The sequence below is a fragment of the Salvelinus fontinalis genome, chromosome 11 (genome assembly GCF_029448725.1).
Source record: "Salvelinus fontinalis isolate EN_2023a chromosome 11, ASM2944872v1, whole genome shotgun sequence".
Classification (NCBI taxonomy): Eukaryota; Metazoa; Chordata; class Actinopteri; order Salmoniformes; family Salmonidae; genus Salvelinus; species Salvelinus fontinalis.
In genome coordinates this window covers 29,574,869-29,593,673 of record NC_074675.1, presented here as the reverse complement: position 1 = coordinate 29,593,673, position 18,805 = coordinate 29,574,869, and the positions used below count along the sequence as shown (strand labels likewise).

Here is an 18,805-nt window from a genome sequence, read left to right as displayed (position 1 = left end):
TGCTGCAGTCTGCTTTACACCAGACATCGAGAGAGGAATTCACCTCTTAGCAGGACAATAACCTACAACACAAGGCCAAATCGACACTGCAGTTGCTTACCAAGAAGACAGTGAATGTTCTTGAGTGGCCAAGTTAGTTTTTTTTACTTAAATCTGCTTTAAAAGCTATGGCAAGACGTACTGTCTAGCCATGATCCCCAACACCTTGTCAGAGCGTGAAGGATTTTGAAAAGAAACAGGCAAATATTGCACAACACAGGTGTGTAAAGCTCTTACAAGACTTACCCAAGAAGACTCACAGTTGTAATCGCTGCCAAAGGTGTTTCTAACATATAATATGTTTCATTTTTATTAGTCTTAAAAAAATGTAATTGTCCACTTGACATTAGAGTATTTTGTGTAGATCACTGACCAAAAAAAGGCAATTAAATCTATTTTAATCCCACTTTGTAACACAATAAAATGTGAAGAAATCCAAAAGGGGGGCTGTAGACTGTCTATAGTCACTGTATACAGACAGTGACAGACGCAAACATACACAGACAAACACAAGCGCAGACGCACAGCATCAGCATTTGTATAAATGCACAGAGACCTACAGACACACTTCCTTACCTGGCCAACTGCGTGCTCCAACCAGGCGGCCCCGCTGCAGGAGAGAAACGTCAAATCATTCTGTCGGCGCAATGCAGGATACTCTAAAATCCACTTTCTTTCAACAACAAAAAATGTATCATCAAATGATATCACTTGATAAGATGCCAAACTTACCATTCCCACACTTCATAATGACTGGCTCTTTGCTGTGGCCGCACAGCCCTGACCGTGACGTTAACATCTTTAATGTTTGTTCGGGTGATGCCGGGCTGGCCCACGCCAACAGCATACCGAGGCCGTGTCATCATGTCAGGCCTTGTTCCGCTGCGAATAGAGAAGCACGTCAGTGCAATGACATTAGAACTGTAGAGAAGCCGAGAGGCCCGGCATGACAGGTAAGGACTTAAGTTGTGTGTCTGAGGAGAAATCAGGGAGCTCACAAGAACATGGTGGTTAGTAATAATGGTGCTAATTTGTTGTTATAGATTAACACACTTATCCTGAACATGTTACAACATCACCAGCATGTTTATGTTAGCAGCTTCAGCCAGGAGACACTTAGACGGAGTATTGTCGGGGGGGTGTGTCGGTCTCTAGTGGATTCCTGATTGTATCACGTGAGCATTTCGAGGCCACATCAAATCAAATCAAAATGCATTTGTCATATGCCCCGAAGACAACAGGCGTAGACTTTACCGTGAAATGCTTACTTACGAGCCCTTAAGCAACAACGCAAAGGTGAAAAATACGAACAATATGCTAAATAAAAAGGAAATAATAACGCAATAAAATAACAATAACGAGGATACAGTATATACAAGGAGTAGCGGTACCGAGTCAATGTGCAGGGGCACGAGGTAGTAATATGTACAGGTAATATGTGCAGGTAATATGTGCAGGTAATATGTGCAGGTGATATGTGCAGGTAATATGTACAGGTAATATGTGCAGGTAATATGTACAGGTAATATGTACAGGTAATATGTGCAGGTAATATGTGCAGGTAATATGTGCAGGTAATATGTGCAGGTAATATGTGCAGGTGATATGTGCAGGTGATATGTGCAGGTAATATGTACAGGTAATATGTGCAGGTAATATGTGCAGGTAATATGTGCAGGTGATATGTGCAGGTAATATGTACAGGTAATATGTGCAGGTAATATGTGCAGGTAATATGTACAGGTAATATGTGCAGGTAATATGTGCAGGTGATATGTGCAGGTGATATGTGCAGGTAATATGTACAGGTAATATGTGCAGGTAATATGTGCAGGTAATATGTACAGGTGATATGTGCAGGTAATATGTACAGCTAATATGTGCAGGTAATATGTGCAGGTAATATGTACAGGTAATATGTGCAGGTAATATGTGCAGGTGATATGTGCAGGTGATATGTGCAGGTAATATGTACAGGTAATATGTGCAGGTAATATGTGCAGGTAATATGTACAGGTAATATGTGCAGGTAATATGTGCAGGTAATATGTGCAGGTGATATGTGCAGGTGATATGTGCAGGTGATATGTACAGGTGATATGTGCAGGTAATATGTACAGGTAATATGTGCAGGTAATATGTGCAGGTAATATGTACAGGTAATATGTGCAGGTAATATGTACAGGTGATATGTGCAGGTAATATGTACATTTAATATGTGCAGGTAATATGTGCAGGTAATATGTACAGGTAATATGTGCAGGTGATATGTGCAGGTGATATGTGCAGGTGATATGTGCAGGTAATATGTACAGGTAATATGTGCAGGTAATATGTGCAGGTAATATGTACAGGTGATATGTGCAGGTGATATGTGCAGGTGATATGTGAAGGTAATATGTACAGGTAATATGTGCAGGTAATATGTGCAGGTAATATGTGCAGGTAATATGTACAGGTGATATGTACAGGTGATATGTGCAGGTAATATGTACAGGTAATATGTACAGGTGATATGTGCAGGTAACATGTACAGGTAACATGTACAGGTAATATGTACAGGTAATATGTGCAGGTAATATGTGCAGGTAATATGTGCAGGTAATATGTGCAGGTAATATGTGCAGGTAATATGTGCAGGTAATATGTACAGGTGATATGTGCAGGTGATATGTACAGGTGATATGTGCAGGTAACATGTACAGGTAATATGTGCAGGTAATATGTGCAGGTAATATGTGCAGGTAACATGTACAGGTAACATGTACAGGTAATATGTACAGGTAATATGTGCAGGTAATATGTGCAGGTAATATGTGCAGGTAATATGTGCAGGTAATATGTGCAGGTAATATGTACAGGTGATATGTGCAGGTGATATGTACAGGTGATATGTGCAGGTAACATGTACAGGTAATATGTGCAGGTAATATGTACAGGTGATATGTGCAGGTGATATGTGCAGGTGATATGTGCAGGTAATATGTACAGGTAATATGTGCAGGTAATATGTGCAGGTGATATGTGCAGGTAATATGTACAGGTGATATGTGCAGGTAATATGTGCAGGTAATATGTGCAGGTAATATGTACAGGTAATATGTGCAGGTAATATGTGCAGGTAATATGTACAGGTGATATGTGCAGGTAATATGTACAGGTAATATGTACAGGTGATATGTGCAGGTAATATGTACAGGTAATATGTGCAGGTAATATGTGCAGGTAATATGTACAGGTGATATGTGCAGGTAATATGTACAGGTAATATGTACAGGTGATATGTGCAGGTAATATGTACAGGTAATATGTACAGGTGATATGTGCAGGTAATATGTACAGGTGATATGTACAGGTGATATGTGCAGGTAATATGTACAGGTAATATGTACAGGTGATATGTGCAGGTAATATGTACAGGTGATATGTACAGGTGATATGTGCAGGTAATATGTACAGGTAATATGTGCAGGTAATATGTGCAGGTAATATGTACAGGTGATATGTGCAGGTAATATGTACAGGTAATATGTACAGGTGATATGTGCAGGTAACATGTACAGGTATAATGTACAGGTATAATGTACAGGTAATATGTGCAGGTAATATGTGCAGGTAATATGTACAGGTAACATGTGCAGGTGATATGTACAGGTAATATGTACAGGTAATATGTGCAGGTAATATGTGCAGGTAATATGTGCAGGTGATATGTGCAGGTGATATGTGCAGGTGATATGTGCAGGTAATATGTACAGGTAATATGTACAGGTAATATGTGCAGGTAATATGTGCAGGTAATATGTGCAGGTAATATGTGCAGGTAATATGTACAGGTAATATGTGCAGGTAATATGTGCAGGTAATATGTGCAGGTGATATGTGCAGGTGATATGTGCAGGTGATATGTGCAGGTGATATGTGCAGGTAATATGTACAGGTAATATGTACAGGTAATATGTGCAGGTAATATGTGCAGGTAATATGTGCAGGTAATATGTGCAGGTAATATGTGCAGGTGATATGTGCAGGTGATATGTGCAGGTGATATGTGCAGGTGATATGTGCAGGTAATATGTACAGGTAATATGTACAGGTAATATGTGCAGGTAATATGTGCAGGTAATATGTGCAGGTAATATGTGCAGGTGATATGTGCAGGTGATATGTGCAGGTAATATGTACAGGTAATATGTACAGGTAATATGTGCAGGTAATATGTGCAGGTAATATGTACAGGTAATATGTGCAGGTAATATGTACAGGTAATATCTGCAGGTAATATGTGCAGGTAATATCTACAGGGAATATGTGCAGGTAATATGTACAGGTAATATGTACAGGTAATATATGCATGTAGGCGGTGGCGATCCGTCATTCAGGGTGGATTTTGAGCCCCACATTTTAAGCTAAAAAAAGGTTGCCTGTTTTTCATGTTATTTTGGAATTAATGTGTCATATATCAGTTTGCAAAAATAAGTTAATAAAGCCGCATACAAACATGGTCTCTTTTTTGTTTTCTTGAGTAAGACAGCTCCAAAATGCAGGTGCAGCTCAGTGCTTTATGTGGTGGTGGGGCAGCCAGCGGAAAATACGTAGCGTAGGGGTTGGTAATGTTCTCTAGTTGCGCCGTGATTGGCTCAGTGTTCTGTCACTCATGGGGCGACTACGTCACCGCCAAATCTAAGGGTAGAGCAACATTGGCCATGCTATCAATGCAGCATGAATTCTGCCGTGCTCAAAACAACTGTTAACTCGGATCTGGGAAATCTGACTTCAGCGAGTTCAAGACAACTGAGAACTCAGGAAAAAAATGACCTCCGACTGGGAAAATACGTTTTGAACGGTCATTTAACTCTGAATTATAAATCGGGAACTCGGGCCTCTTTCTAGATCTACGACCTTAAGATCACTGATGTTATCATCATTCGACCTTGTTTTTTTCAGAGTTCCCAGTTGTCTCGAAAGCACCATAAATTCAGAAAATACAAGACTTTGATGACATGAAGGACCGCCGCACCACCTTCCTGTTCAAGTGAGCACAGCACAACAAGGTGAGTCCAAAAATGTATTGCATGCTGATGCATATTTTATGTAATATGCCAGGGAGATATGTTTACTATAGCTAAGAATGTAATACTAAGTGTATGTTGTGTAGTAAGTTGTTAGTAGCCCATGTGCCTCACCCTAATAATTTGGTTTATTTTCACCTCTTAATTTCGCCTACTGTTCTGACTTGGTGGTGCACATGTAGCCTATAACCTGTTTTAGAGAAATGTAATCAATGAATATTGTAAGAGCTTTCATTGTCTGCTTATATGATCCCTTTTCTTATCCTACGGTTCTGACTTGGTGTATAGGGAGAATAATGTAAGGACGGCCATGTTCTGAATTATGTTGCTGTACATTTCAAAAGTGCTGAATAAATAGTTATATTGACTACGTCCGTCTTAGCTCGCTCATTAATGTCTTAATCAAAATTACAGATTGCCTCTTATGCGCTTGTCATCTTCTTATGCCATAGCTTGTACATCTCAATTGTCAGTAGAAACCACATTTGTTTCAGTTAGTCAGACATATTAGCTGTTTTTTTTAAACGGCAGTAAATGACACTGACTGAATTTTTCACTGCCAGACAAGGCTCTGCTGATAGCCAGGTGTAGCAGCGGTAAGGTGTTGGGAATGCTGTTGGGACAGCTTTATGTAGGCCCTAACTGTTTGTGGACACCGTTTGTCACGTTATAGTGCAATTTATGTATTGTTTAGTGTTGTGTTGTGTAGTAGCTTTGCTGGCATGCACCCCCCCCCCCCAAAAAAATGTGTTTGCCTCACCAAGATGTACATGCTAAAATCGGCACTGCATGTAGGTAGGGGTAAAGGTGACTAGGCAATCCGGATAGATGATAAACAGAGTCGCGTATGTGTGAGTGTGTGTTGCGTTCGTAAAGGCCTAATGGGTGCTTTCGTAAATTCACTCTGGCTATCTACTCCGATTTCAGAGCCCTCTCCTCTGCGGGTGCCAGAGCACAGAATAACTGAGGAATTTACAAACGCTCAAAACCCCTTGAATATGACAAGTGTCAGTAAACCTCGGCGAAAAATCCTAATTAAATTGTTGCCAGCAGCAACGTTACAGTCACCAACGCTCTGGATAACATGAAACAGCCTAATCAGCTCTGTTTGGGGTTCTCTCATTTGTGTCTGGAAGTAGCTAGCAAGCTAGACAACCTTAGCCAGTAAACTTGGGTGCTTGACTGCTGTTGTGAGGTCAGAACGCTCAGATCAACCCAGAATGTACTCCTCGGCCAGGGCGTCCAGTGTGCGTTCTGAACACTCCGCGAGCAAAAACTGAATTTACTAACGGACAATCTGACAACGCTCTGAATTTACGAACGCCCAGAACGCACTCTGGTACTCCATACTGAATTTACGAACACACCCAATATGTTTGAATTTTGTCACTATTTCTATTTAATGTTGGATCTTCTCTTTAACTCCGCATTGTTGGTATAGGACCCGTAAGTAAGCCTTTCACTGTCAGTCTACACCTGTTGTTTACGAAGCATCTGACAAATACAATTTGACATGATTTAATCTCAGCTACAATTATTTTCTTGATAACTACTAGTTATAACGTGGTAATAACCTATGTCTCAATGTTAATAACTCACCCATGGGGTACTCAATAAACTAGGTGGTAATCTATCAACTTCAAATAAAAGCTTCGGGTGGATGTTGCCTAACCATAATACCTAACCATAACCTTTTAAAACTTCCAGCAGAAAACACTGATAGCCAGGCAGCGACACCTTAAGCCCACCTATAGACCTGTGGCGTCCTCTAGTGGCGAAAATAAGGACGTGAATAAAGTGGGCGGGGACAAAACTGCTAAGGATAGGAAGAAAAAAATTACATTGAACAAATTCAAACGCTTTTCCTGGAAATTCTACGGAACCCGCCACAACTTCACCACATGACATTTCAGAAAGAAAATGCGACACTCCTTCCCCGAACACTGGAAGGCCCAGATTTCATTCAATGGCCGCGGTTCCTTAACCATTATTTAATTAAATATAACAGACAGGACATTTTGGACCCTGGCACTACCGAGAAAGATACAACTTCAAGCCACATGTAGGTTTTGATCACGTTTTAGAAGAGTAAAAAGGTTGAACCGAAAGCAGCACACCAGCCCGTCACTAGGCGATTACAACATCGCCTACTCATACTAGGTTCCCGTAAACCCATCGTTATTGTAACCAGATGACCATATTGCAAACAGTAATAACTTTCGATATTACTAATTCTGAAAGGATAAAACACAGCTGGCAGAAACACAACATGCAAAATGCGTTTGCTACTTTTCCTAAAGCCTACGTCTTTGTAGTTTTAGGCTACGAATAGGAAACTTCTCATCTACCTTGTTACGTTGTAGTAGCCTGTGTACTAAATGTTTGGAACAACGCATCCTAATTAAGAGATGATTATGCGCGTTCCATTGGTTACAATCATTGGACATAGCGTACCAGTAGCCTATAAAGTAGGCATTAACTCAATACCATTCGTTCGAGATCTAATTTTGGCTAAACATTCTCTGCTAGGCAATTCTGGTTAATTATGCAACATTATAAGCCTGTGTTAATTAGTCTATATCAGTAAAATCGTTTTCATCTTACCTGTTTGTGCATGCTGCTTTCTCATGGGAGATGCCGTTGCTGCACACGGTAACAGAAAAAACGTCGTAACACATCTTCTTTCCACACGAATGACGTTCGTTCAGCCACGTAGCCTCCCAAAACCGTTTCCAAAATTAAGTAATAGCTGAATAATGTGTCAAAAATCCTTACTCCATTTAGAAAATGTCGGCTTGCAGAAACTGTACACGCAGATACATTAGGAAATCGTTGCTTGGGAGAGATGAGAGCATTTAGAGAATCAGCCATGGGCATGGCATAACGATTAGTCTCGTGTTGCACAATTTCAAAACTGTACATTAATCTCTAATCTTGCATATCGTCTTCCAAAATGAATGTGCAGCCCTCTCGCAGAAGAATTGAACATTCCCTTTCAAAATCGCCAAGTACGTAGCTGCTACAACCGCCGGTATAGGCTATGCGTGCACCGCGGGCGGGTTTGCCACACGCATGTTCAATCCAAACACGCCTTTAGATGTCAATATATTTTAGAAGGACACCAGGACCAAAGCGGCGATTTTTTTACCAAGAAATTGCGCAGTTCTTAATCAATTGAAACGCATACTGTTTCCTCAACTCTTCTCTGTTGTAAGGGCTCTTATCTCCTCCTCCCTCTCTCTCGCTCTCTCTCTCTTTCCCTCTCATGCAGGTTTATTTTTGGTGGACGAGTCTTGGACATAAACTGCCAGCCTTATTACTCACTGGCAAACACACACTGTATGGCTTGCTGAAATGCCCTTAGCGCTCTATTCTTCAGGGCACAAATTACCCTGATTTTTCCATTATTTGAGGTTTTGATCAATAATTTCGGCTATAATTTCAGTTGGACATAGTTAATGCAAGTCCATAAGGGGCACTTGGGATTTATAAAGTTATTTTATATAGTGATGTTTTTCTAATAATGATGTCCTTTAGATAACAGGCCAGTTCACCACTATGGATAATACAGTTAGTTAACTATACACACTATCAAGGGTTAGCACATTGGATTTTACAAAACATTTTTCCAGGAATAGTGGATCTCGTTTTACAGCATTTAATTGAATAAGCAGACGAGAAAGGTTTGCTTCCAACAGAAAATGCCTCCTACTAATACCAGAGGACTTCTGTAAAAGATTTTCTTTTTTTTTTTTTTTTTACTATTGACGCTTTGAGACACACACACACTCCTCTTCTTCAGAAAGTGTGACGCACAATAATGACTGTACATGTTACGTTGAGGGTTGTCTCATCTCAAAATTAAAAATACTTTTCTCGCTTTCAACAAACAAGACTGAGCCAACACTTTCCCTTACAACACTGCCTCAGAAGAACTTAAAAGCTGATTTGAATTCAGCATGTTGCTATGAGCTCCCGAACAACAACTGGTAGCACACACACACACACACACACACACACACACACACACACACACACACACACAGACCAGACCTGGGCCACATAAAGAGGCCCTTAACGGTCTCTCTGTCTCTTTCAGAAGACATTCCCGCCTGAATACGGCCTTGAACTGGAGGGAGGCCCTCACTCCCTCCCTCCTTCACAAGCGTTTATTCTGGTTCACTCTTTCTCCCCAGTCCCCTCTCTTGTTTTCCCCTCCTATGAATAACTTTGTGTTGAAGTCTTTTACAGTGTGTGTGTGTGTGTGTGTCTAGAGTGAGTACTCGCTCAGCAAATGTCTCTGATTTAGTTCATTAGAATGCCCCGCCTACTTCCACTTTGAGAAAATGTGTTAGCATAAATATTTCCATCTCACCTCGTTAAGCACATTGTGTTTGTGTGTGTGTGTGTGTATGCACACAGTTTGCCATCCTGACATAAAATGTGCCAATCAGACATTTCAGCACTTTGCCAATCCTACAAACACAGGAAGTTGAAGCATACACACACAGCAGGGTTTTTTCTGGATCAAACAGGGGCTTAGGTGGTGGGTGTGGCAGAGGGCGTGGCAGAGGGCGTGGCGATGGGAGCAGTCGCCGCTGGATTTGAGAGAACATTTTAGAGGTCTCCCATCTTGGCGGTGAATATACATTTTTTATATATTTAAACCAATATCCTGCAATTCTACACGTTTCCCCATGAAGCTGAGAGAAATTGTTTCATTTTTAAAGCAAATGTCCTGCAATTCTATGCATTCTGCCATGGCTAATGCTGAAACGTAATAACAAAATCAATACTGCTAAATTAATTGTTTTTTTGGAATTTTAAATTCTCCCTGACTGTATCTTTTATTTTGGGGATTGTTCATTCTCAAAAATGATATTATTTAAAATATATATTTTCTCTCTACTTTCTATCAAGGTTTTAGTCATTTAAGTTCACACTGAAAGTGTTTTTCCATCCCAAAAAATAAATAATAATATATAGACATTAGGGCTTGTAGTCCTTCTTGATCTTCCTTACTAACATCTAGATGTTGTGAATGTCTCTGTGTGTTACTGTGTCTTCTGTGTGAAATGTTGTTTACCTGTGCAGGAATATATATATATATATATATATATATATATATATATATATATATATATATATATATATATAAATTCACACACACAGTACCAGTCAAATGTTTGGACACACCTTTATTTATTAGTATTTTCAACATTATAGAATAATAGTGAAGACATCAAAACTATGAAATAACACATATGGAATCATGTAGTAATCAAAAAAGTGTTAAACAAATCAAAATATATTTTAGATTCTTCAAAGTAGCCAACCTTCGCCTTGATGACAACTTTGCACACTTTTGGCATTCTCTCAACCAGCTTAATCTGGAATGCTTTTCCAACAGTCTTGAAGGAGCTCCCACATATGCTGAGTACTTGTTGGCTGCTTTTCCTCCACTCTGCGGTCCAACTCATCCCAAACCATCTCAATTTGGTTGAGGTTGGGTGATTGTGGAGGCCAGGTCATCTGATGCAGCACTCCATCCCTCTCCTTCTTGGTCAAATAGCCCTTACACAGCCTGTGTTGGGTCATTGTCCTGTTGAAAAACAAATGATTGTCCCACTAAGCGCATACCAGATGGGATGGCATATCTCTGCAGAATGCTGTGGTAACCATGCTGGTTAAGTGTGCCTTGAATTCTAAATAAATCACTGACATTGTCACCATTACAACTCCTCTTCCATGCTTCACAGTGGGAACCACACATGCAGAGATCATCCGTTCACCTACTCTGCGTCTCACAAAGTCACAGTGGTTGGAACCAAAAATCTCAAATTTTGACTTATCAGACCAAAGGACAGATTTCCACTGGTCTAATGTCCATTTATCGTGTTTATTGGCCCAAGCAAGTCTCTTCTTATTATTGGTGTCTTTTAGTAGTGGTTTCTTTGCAGCAATTCGACCATGAAGGCCTGATTCACACAGTCTCCTCTGAACAGTTGATGTTGAGATGTGTCTGTTACTTGAACTTGAACTCTGTGAGAGCCAGTTTCATCATAGCGCTTGATGATTTTTGCGACTGCACTTGAAGAAACTTTAAAAGTTCTTAAAATTGACTGACCTACATGTCTTAAAGTAATCATGGACTGTCGCTTCTTTTTACCTATTTGAGCTGTTCTTGCCATAATATGGACTTCGGTCTTTTATCCAAATAGGGCTATCTTCTGTATTCCATCACTACCTTGTAACAACACAACTGATTGGCTGAAACGCATTAAGGGGAAAAAAATCCACAAATTAACATTTAACAAGGCACACCTGTTAATTGAAATGCATTTTGGTTAATACCTCATGAAGCTGGTTGAAAGAATACCAAGACTGTGCAAAGCTGTCATCAAGGCAAAGGGTGGCTACTTTAAAGAGTCTCAAATATAAAATATATTTTGATTTGTTTAACACTATTTTGGTTACTACATGATTCCATATGTGTTATTTCATAGTTTTGATGTCTTCACTATTATTCTACAATGTAGAAAAAAGTAAAATTAAAGAAAACCCTTGAATGAGTCGGTGTGTCCAAACTTTTGACTGGTACTGTATATATATATATATATATATATATATATATATATATATATATATATATATATATATATATATATATATATATATATATACAGTGGGGAGAACAAGTATTTGATACACTGCCGATTTTGCAGGTTTTCCTACTTACAAAGCATGTAGAGGTCTGTAATTTTTATCATAGGTACACTTCAACTGTGAGAGACAGAATCTAAAAAATCCAGAAAATCACATTGTATGATTGTTAAGTAATTAATTTGCATTTTATTGCATGACATAAGTATTTGATACAGCAGAAAAGCAGAACTTAATATTTGGTACAGAAACCTTTGTTTGCAATTACAGAGATCATACGTTTCCTGTAGTTCTTGACCAGGTTTGCACACACTGCAGCAGGGATTTTGGCCCACTCCTCCATACAGACCTTCTCCAGATCCTTCAGGTTTCGGGGCTGTCGCTGGGCAATACGGACTTTCAGCTCCCTCCAAAGATTTTCTATTGGGTTCAGGTCTGGAGACTGGCTAGGCCACTCCAGGACCTTGAGATGCTTCTTACGGAGCCACTCCTTATTTGCCCTGGCTGTGTGTTTGGGTCGTTGTCATGCTGGAAGACCCAGCCACGACCCATCTTCAATGCTCTTACTGAGGGAAGGAGGTTGTTGGCCAAGATACATGGCCCCATCCATCCTCCCCTCAATACGGTGCAGTCGTCCTGTCCCCTTTGCAGAGAAGCATCCCCACAGACCTCTACACATGCACATACATGCACTCTACACATGCACATACATGCTTTGTAAGTAGGAAAACCTGCAAAATCGTCAGTGTATCAAATACTTGTTCTCCCCACTGTATATATACATTTACATTTTAGTCATTTAGCAGACACTCTTATCCAGAGCGACTTACAGTAGAGTGCATACATTTTATTACATTTTTTACATACTGAGACAAGGATATCCCTACCGGCCAATCCCTCCCTAACCCCTAACCCGGACGACGCTATGCCAATTGTGCGTCGCCCCACGGACCTCCCGGTTGCGGCCGGCTGCGACAGAGCCTGGGCGTGAACCCAGAGACTCTGGTGGAGCAGCTAGCAGTGCGATGCAGTGCCCTAGACCACTGCGCCACCCGCCACCCATATATATATATATATACTCATACATATAATGGATTTCAATGGCAGAAAAATCCCTGCACAGGTAAACAACATTTCACACAGAAGACACAGTAACACACAGAGACATTCACAACATCTAGATGTTAGTAAGGAAGATCAAGAAGGAGTACAAGCCCCCAGAGTTCTCATGGCACATTCATTCATACAGTCTGGGAGTGATCTTTTGGCAATCAGTGGCTTCATCATTATCAAGCATGTTGTCCAAACCCATTCCATGTCTTTGCAACGTGCTACTGCTTAATGATGAGTCTTTACTTAACCTAACATACAGGCATAGAAGGATTTGGCTTGCCAGACTAACAGCAGCCAAGAGAATGTTTGCCTTACGATACGATGGCAAGCCCCACACACTCTGCCACACCAGCAATGGATATCCTCATTCCTGGTCATAGCTCAACTTGAATGACCAATCTCTTGAATGAATGGCGCAAAGTCAGACAATGTTAATATGGACTACAACACTTGACAGTTCAAAATCACTTCTTTGATATACAGTGCCTTCGGAAAGTATTCAGACCCCTTGACCTTTTCCACATTTTGTTACGTTGCAGCCTTATTCTAAAATGTATTAATTTGTTCCCCCCATCAATCTACACACAATACCCTATAATGACAAAGAAAAAACATTTTTGGGGAAATTGTTGCTAATTTATAAAAAATAAATAATGAAATATTACATTTACATAAGTATTCAGACCCTTTACTCAGTACTTTGTTGAAGCACCTTTGGCAGTGATTACAGCCTTGAGTCTTCTTGGGTATGATGCTAAAAGCTTGGCAGACCTGTATTTGGGGAGTTTCTCCAATTCTTCTCTGCAGATCCTCTCAAGCTCTGTCAGGTTGGATGGGGAACGTTGATGCACAGCTATTTTCAGGTCTCTCTAAAGATGTTAGATCGGGTTCAAGTCGGGCTCTGGCTGGGTCACTCAAGAACAATCAGAGGCTTGTCCCGAAGCCACTCTTGCGTTGTCTTGGCTGGGTACTTAGGGTCGTTGTCCTGTTGGAAGGTGAACCTTCGACCCCCAGTCGGAGGTCCTGAGCGCTCTGGAGCAGGTTTTCATCAAGGATGTCTCTGTACTTTGCTCCGTTCATATTTGCCTCGATCCTGACTAGTCTCCCAGTCCCTGCCTCTGAAAAACATCCCCACAGCATGATGCTTCCACCACCATGCTTCACCGTAGGGATGGTGCAAGGTTTCCTCCAGACGTGATGCTTGGCATTCAGGCCAAAGAGTTCAATCTTGGTTTCATCAGACCAGAGGATCTTGTTTCTCATGGTCTGAGTCATTTAGGTGCCTTTTGGCAAACTCCAAGTGGGCTGTCATGTGCCTTTTATTGAGGAGTGGCTTCCTTCTGGCCACTCTACCATAAAGGCCTGATTGGTGAAGTGCTGCAGAAATGGTTGTCCTTCTGGAAGGTTCTCCCATCTCCACAGATGAACTCTAGAGTTCTGTCAGAGTAAACATTGGGTTCTTAGTCACCTCCCTGACCAAGACCCTTCTCCCCCGATTGCTCAAATTGGCCGGGCGGCCAGCTCTAGCAAGAGTCTTGGTGTTTCCAAACTTCATCCATTTAAGAATGGTGGAGGCCACTGTGTTCTTGGGGACCTTCAATGCTGCAGAAATTGTTTGGTACCCTTCCTTAGATCTGTGCCTTGACACAATCCTGTCTCGGAGCTCTACGGACAATTCCTTTGACCTCATGGCTTGGTCTTTGCTCTGACATGCACTGTCAACTGTGGGACCTTATATAGACAGGTGTGCACCTTTCCAAATCATGACCAATCAATTGAATTTACCACAAGTGGACTCCAATCAAGTTGTAGAAACATCTCAAGGATGACCAATGGCCTAGTTAAATAAATGTTAAATAAAATCCAAAATGGAAACAGGATGCATCTGATCTCAATTTCAAGTCTCATTAGCAAAGGCTCTGAATACTTATGTAAATAATGTACTTCTGTTTTGGATTTTTTATACATTTGCAAAAATGGCTAAAAACCTGTTTTCGCTTTATCATTATGGAGTATTGTGTGTAGATTGCTGAGGATACATTTAAAAAAATATACATTTTAGAATAAGCCTGTAACGTAACAAAATGTGGAAAAAGTCAAGGGGTCTGAATACTTTCCCGAAGGCACTGTTTGCACTCAGATAAGCAGGTCCTGTAGGTGGGAAGGGAAATCGGAGATACATGTGTATATGTGTAATGTCTGTTGGTTTGGGTTTTTCTGTCTTGTCAACCAAAAAAGTATAAAAAATTGATCACAAAAAAAGGGGTACAAGGTTCTACTGTGGATAATAAATCTAGTCTGTCTGTGTGTCTGAATAATTACCAGAGAATAATTACAATGAAGAGATTGTCTATTTATTCAAGTGTGTGTGTGTGATGTAATGTCTGTGTCCTGTCTCTGTGTGTGTGTGCGTGTGTGTGCCTTTAATGTATTGTGGAGAGCTCTTTCAGCAGGTTAAATGGGGTCACAGTGGAAAGAGTGATGTAGTGCTGTATTAGGAAGTGAATCATGAGGAGTTGAAAATAGAGCAATGTGGGAGTCCTTGATACAACCATGTCAGTCATACCCCAAAGAGTAAATCATCAACATTTATTTATTTTATTTGCAAAATCAGTTAATTAATTCATATTTGATTCTAATTATTAAAAAATATTAGAATAAAGTACAATCATTTCAGTTCATTTTTTGAGGAATTTGAATATTTTTAAACAAATAAAACCCTGACATAAATAACAGGAATGATGCAAATGAACTTACAAAATATTAAAATGTCTATTCAAAAGGCATGTGGTGGAGAATGTTTGTGTTTTACGTAAGATTATTGTATTCATTAATACAGTGTGATTCCGAGATGTGCATGAAGGTTGGGTATACTGTGTGTGTGTGTAGCCCCTTAGTTGTCTAGACTCATGAGCAGAGCGGTTCCTCTCTTGATCCAGTGGTCAAAAGGCACAGCTCCAGACTTCAGATCCACCCCCACCACAAAGGAGGGTCTGCCCCCATCGCCCGAACGCACTGGGAAGTAGTAGCACGGACACAAGTACATACCTAGACACACACACACACACACACACACACACACACACACACACACACACACACACACACACACACACACACACACACACACACACACACACACACACACACACACACACATTACATCAGAGAGTCACTTGGCAGGCACAGAGAGAGAGAGAGAGAGAGACACATAGACAGAGAGAGAGACACAGAGACACAGAGAGAGAGAGAGAGAGAGAGAGAGAGATGTTTTATTTTTTTGTCTTACTCTTGGCTATCTTCTTGCGGTTCTCAACAGGTTTGAAGTGGATGGTGGGGATGGGGCAGACCAGCTGCATTGGCTTAGCCTCCACCAGACAAGAGTTCTTCTTGTCCCAGCCAGCCCCTTCCAGATACAGCCCCCGGATAAACACCCCGTCCTGAGGAGGAGATGGATGGAGGAGGGGAGGAAAGAGGGAGGAAGAAGGATAAAGTTACATGACTTACAATAGATTAGGGTTTTATTCTGACCATGCGGTCTGACCAGGAAGAGTATTCCGAGCCCTAAACTAGACACATTGAGGGAAAAGAGTTGAGAGTTGTGGACACTGATTTATAGTGAAAACGGGCGTCTCACCTTGGGTGGGAAGAGGAGGTTGTTGTCGTCCACTGTCGCAACAATGAACTCCCAGGATAGAGTGTCCACTGACACCTGTGGGTAATGCATAAGTGTTAGTCAGATTTTCACTATGTCCCCCATTGACCTCAACGCATGACGAAGTGAACATTTTACTTTAGAGGTTAACTTGGCATGGTTGAAGTTCAAGTACTCTTTATTATCCCTACAGTGGTACTGTATGTCCTTAGAAAAGTTATTATCTGGGCATAATTATAAACCAAACACGGCCCATTCCTGTGCAGCAGTCTACGAGTGTGTGCGGTATAGAGTACTTGTGGTTAGTTTGTGAACACAGTTTGAAAGTTTTCTCAGACGTTGTGTTTGGTGAGTGTGCAGAGTAAGGGGTCAGTGCTGTGTGTGTGTACGTGTTTGTGTTGGTGTGTGTGTGTGTATAAATATATAGTTGTATATTTATACAACTGTATATTTATACATACATTGTATATATTTATACATACATTGTAGAATAATAGTGAAGACATCAGAACTATGAAATAACACATATGGAATCATGTAGTAACCCAAAAAGTGTTTCATATTTGAGATTCTTCAAAGTAGCCACCCTTTGCCTTGGTTCCCATCGTTAGGCATGGAGGAGGAGGTGTGATGGTGCTTTGCTGGTGACACTGTCAGTGATTTATTTAGAAGCAAAATAAGCAATGAACATCAGACCAGTGGAAATCTGTCCTTTGGTCTGATAAGTTCAAATTTTTGATTTTTGGTTCAAACCACTGTGTCTTTGTGAGACGCAGAGTAGGTGAACGGATGATCTCCGCATGTGTGGTTCCCACTGTGAAGAGGAGGTGATGTGATGATGACACTGTCAGTGATTTATTTAGAATTCAAGGCACACTTAACCAGCATGGCTACCACAGCATTCTGCAGAGATACTATATTGTATACAGTACCAGACTATATATGTTATAATCTCCACCCGGCACAGTCAGAAGAGGACTGGCCACCCCTCATAGCCTGGTTCCTCTCTAGGTTTCTTCCTAGGTTTTGGCCTTTCTAGGGAGTTTTTCCTAGCCACCGTGCTTCTACACCTGCATTGCTTGCTGTTTGGGGTTTTAGGCTGGGTTTCTGTACAGCACTTTGAGATATCAGCTGATGTACGAAGGGCTATATAAATAACTTTGATTTGATTTGAGTCCCATCTGGTTTGCGCTTAGTCGGAGTGCCATTTGTTTTTCAACAGGACAATGACCCAACACACCTCCAGGCTGTGTAAGTGCTATTTGACCAAGAAGGCAAGGGATGGAGTGCTGCATCAGATGACCTGGCCTCCACAATCACCTGACCTCAACCAAATTGAGATGGTTTGTGATGAGTTGGACCGCAGAGTGAAGGAAAGCAGCCAACAATTGCTCAGCATATGTTTTTTTATAAGGCAAGTCAGTTAAGAACAAATTCTTATTTTCAATGACGGCCTGGGAACAGTGTGTTAACTGTCTTCTTCAGGGGCAGATCGACAGATTTTTACCTTGTCGGCTCGGGGATTCGATCTTGCAACCTTTCGGTTACTAGTCCAACACTCTAACCACTAGTCTACCTGCCTCCATGTCGGAACTCCTTCAAGACTGTTGAAAAAGCATTCCAGGTGAAGCTGGTTGAGAGAATGCCAAGAGTGTGCAACGCAGTCATCAAGGCAAAGGGTGGCTACCTTGAAGAATCTAAAATCTAAAATATATTTTGATCTGTTTAACACTTTTTTGGTTACTACATGATTCCATATGTGTTATTTAATAGTTTTGATGTCTTCACTATTTTTCTACAATGTAGAAAAGAGTAAAAATAAAGAAAAACCCTTGAATGAGTAGGTGTGTCCAAACTTTTGACTGGTTTTGTATGTGTGTGAGGCCTCACGCTGTGCTGACGTGCGGACGACTGTAACACAGCGGTGAGGAAGCCAGTGGGAAAGGTGAAGCCAGAGAGCCAGAAGAGGGTAGGGGGGTGGGCTGTCTCCGCCCAGCGGGCAAACTGCTCCACGCGCTGGCACAGGTCCCTGGTCCACGATGCCAGCGGCTTCAAAGACGGGTAGGCCTGAGGAGGACGGAGGAGACAAGACACTTCAGACAGGCACAGAAAGAGACAGAGACACACAGCAAAGTCAATAGTATATGCTGTCCTGCTATAGTAACTCTCCCAGCAGCATCATATGAACCTGAAGTATGTTAGGTTCCTCTAGGCCTGTACTCAGTGAGTCAGTGTTCTGTTATTGAAGGTGTGTTAATCCATC

General features: G+C 41.0%; 2 protein-coding genes across 4 annotated transcripts in view; both read right to left on the bottom strand.

The window, feature by feature from the left end:
- Positions 1-8,366, bottom strand: part of LOC129865469 (lysine-specific demethylase 6B-like) — a 166,973-nt gene extending 158,607 nt beyond the window's left edge. For all 3 annotated transcript variants that reach the window (XM_055938297.1, XM_055938298.1, XM_055938300.1), the window contains exons 1-3: positions 7,716-8,366; positions 772-921; positions 616-649 (exon numbers count right to left, since the gene is read on the bottom strand). The gene's annotated coding sequence lies outside the window, so the exon portion shown is untranslated. The remainder of the gene's footprint in view (positions 1-615; positions 650-771; positions 922-7,715) is intronic.
- Positions 8,367-15,462: 7,096 nt separating this feature from the next.
- LOC129864700 (dynein axonemal heavy chain 2-like) overlaps positions 15,463-18,805 on the bottom strand; it is a 57,058-nt gene continuing 53,715 nt past the window's right edge. Inside the window, exons 35-38 of the mRNA XM_055937005.1 lie at positions 18,433-18,609; positions 16,525-16,599; positions 16,177-16,327; positions 15,463-15,935 (exon numbers count right to left, since the gene is read on the bottom strand). Coding sequence (XP_055792980.1) covers positions 15,781-15,935; positions 16,177-16,327; positions 16,525-16,599; positions 18,433-18,609 — 558 coding nt within the window. The 3' untranslated portion in view covers positions 15,463-15,780. The remainder of the gene's footprint in view (positions 15,936-16,176; positions 16,328-16,524; positions 16,600-18,432; positions 18,610-18,805) is intronic.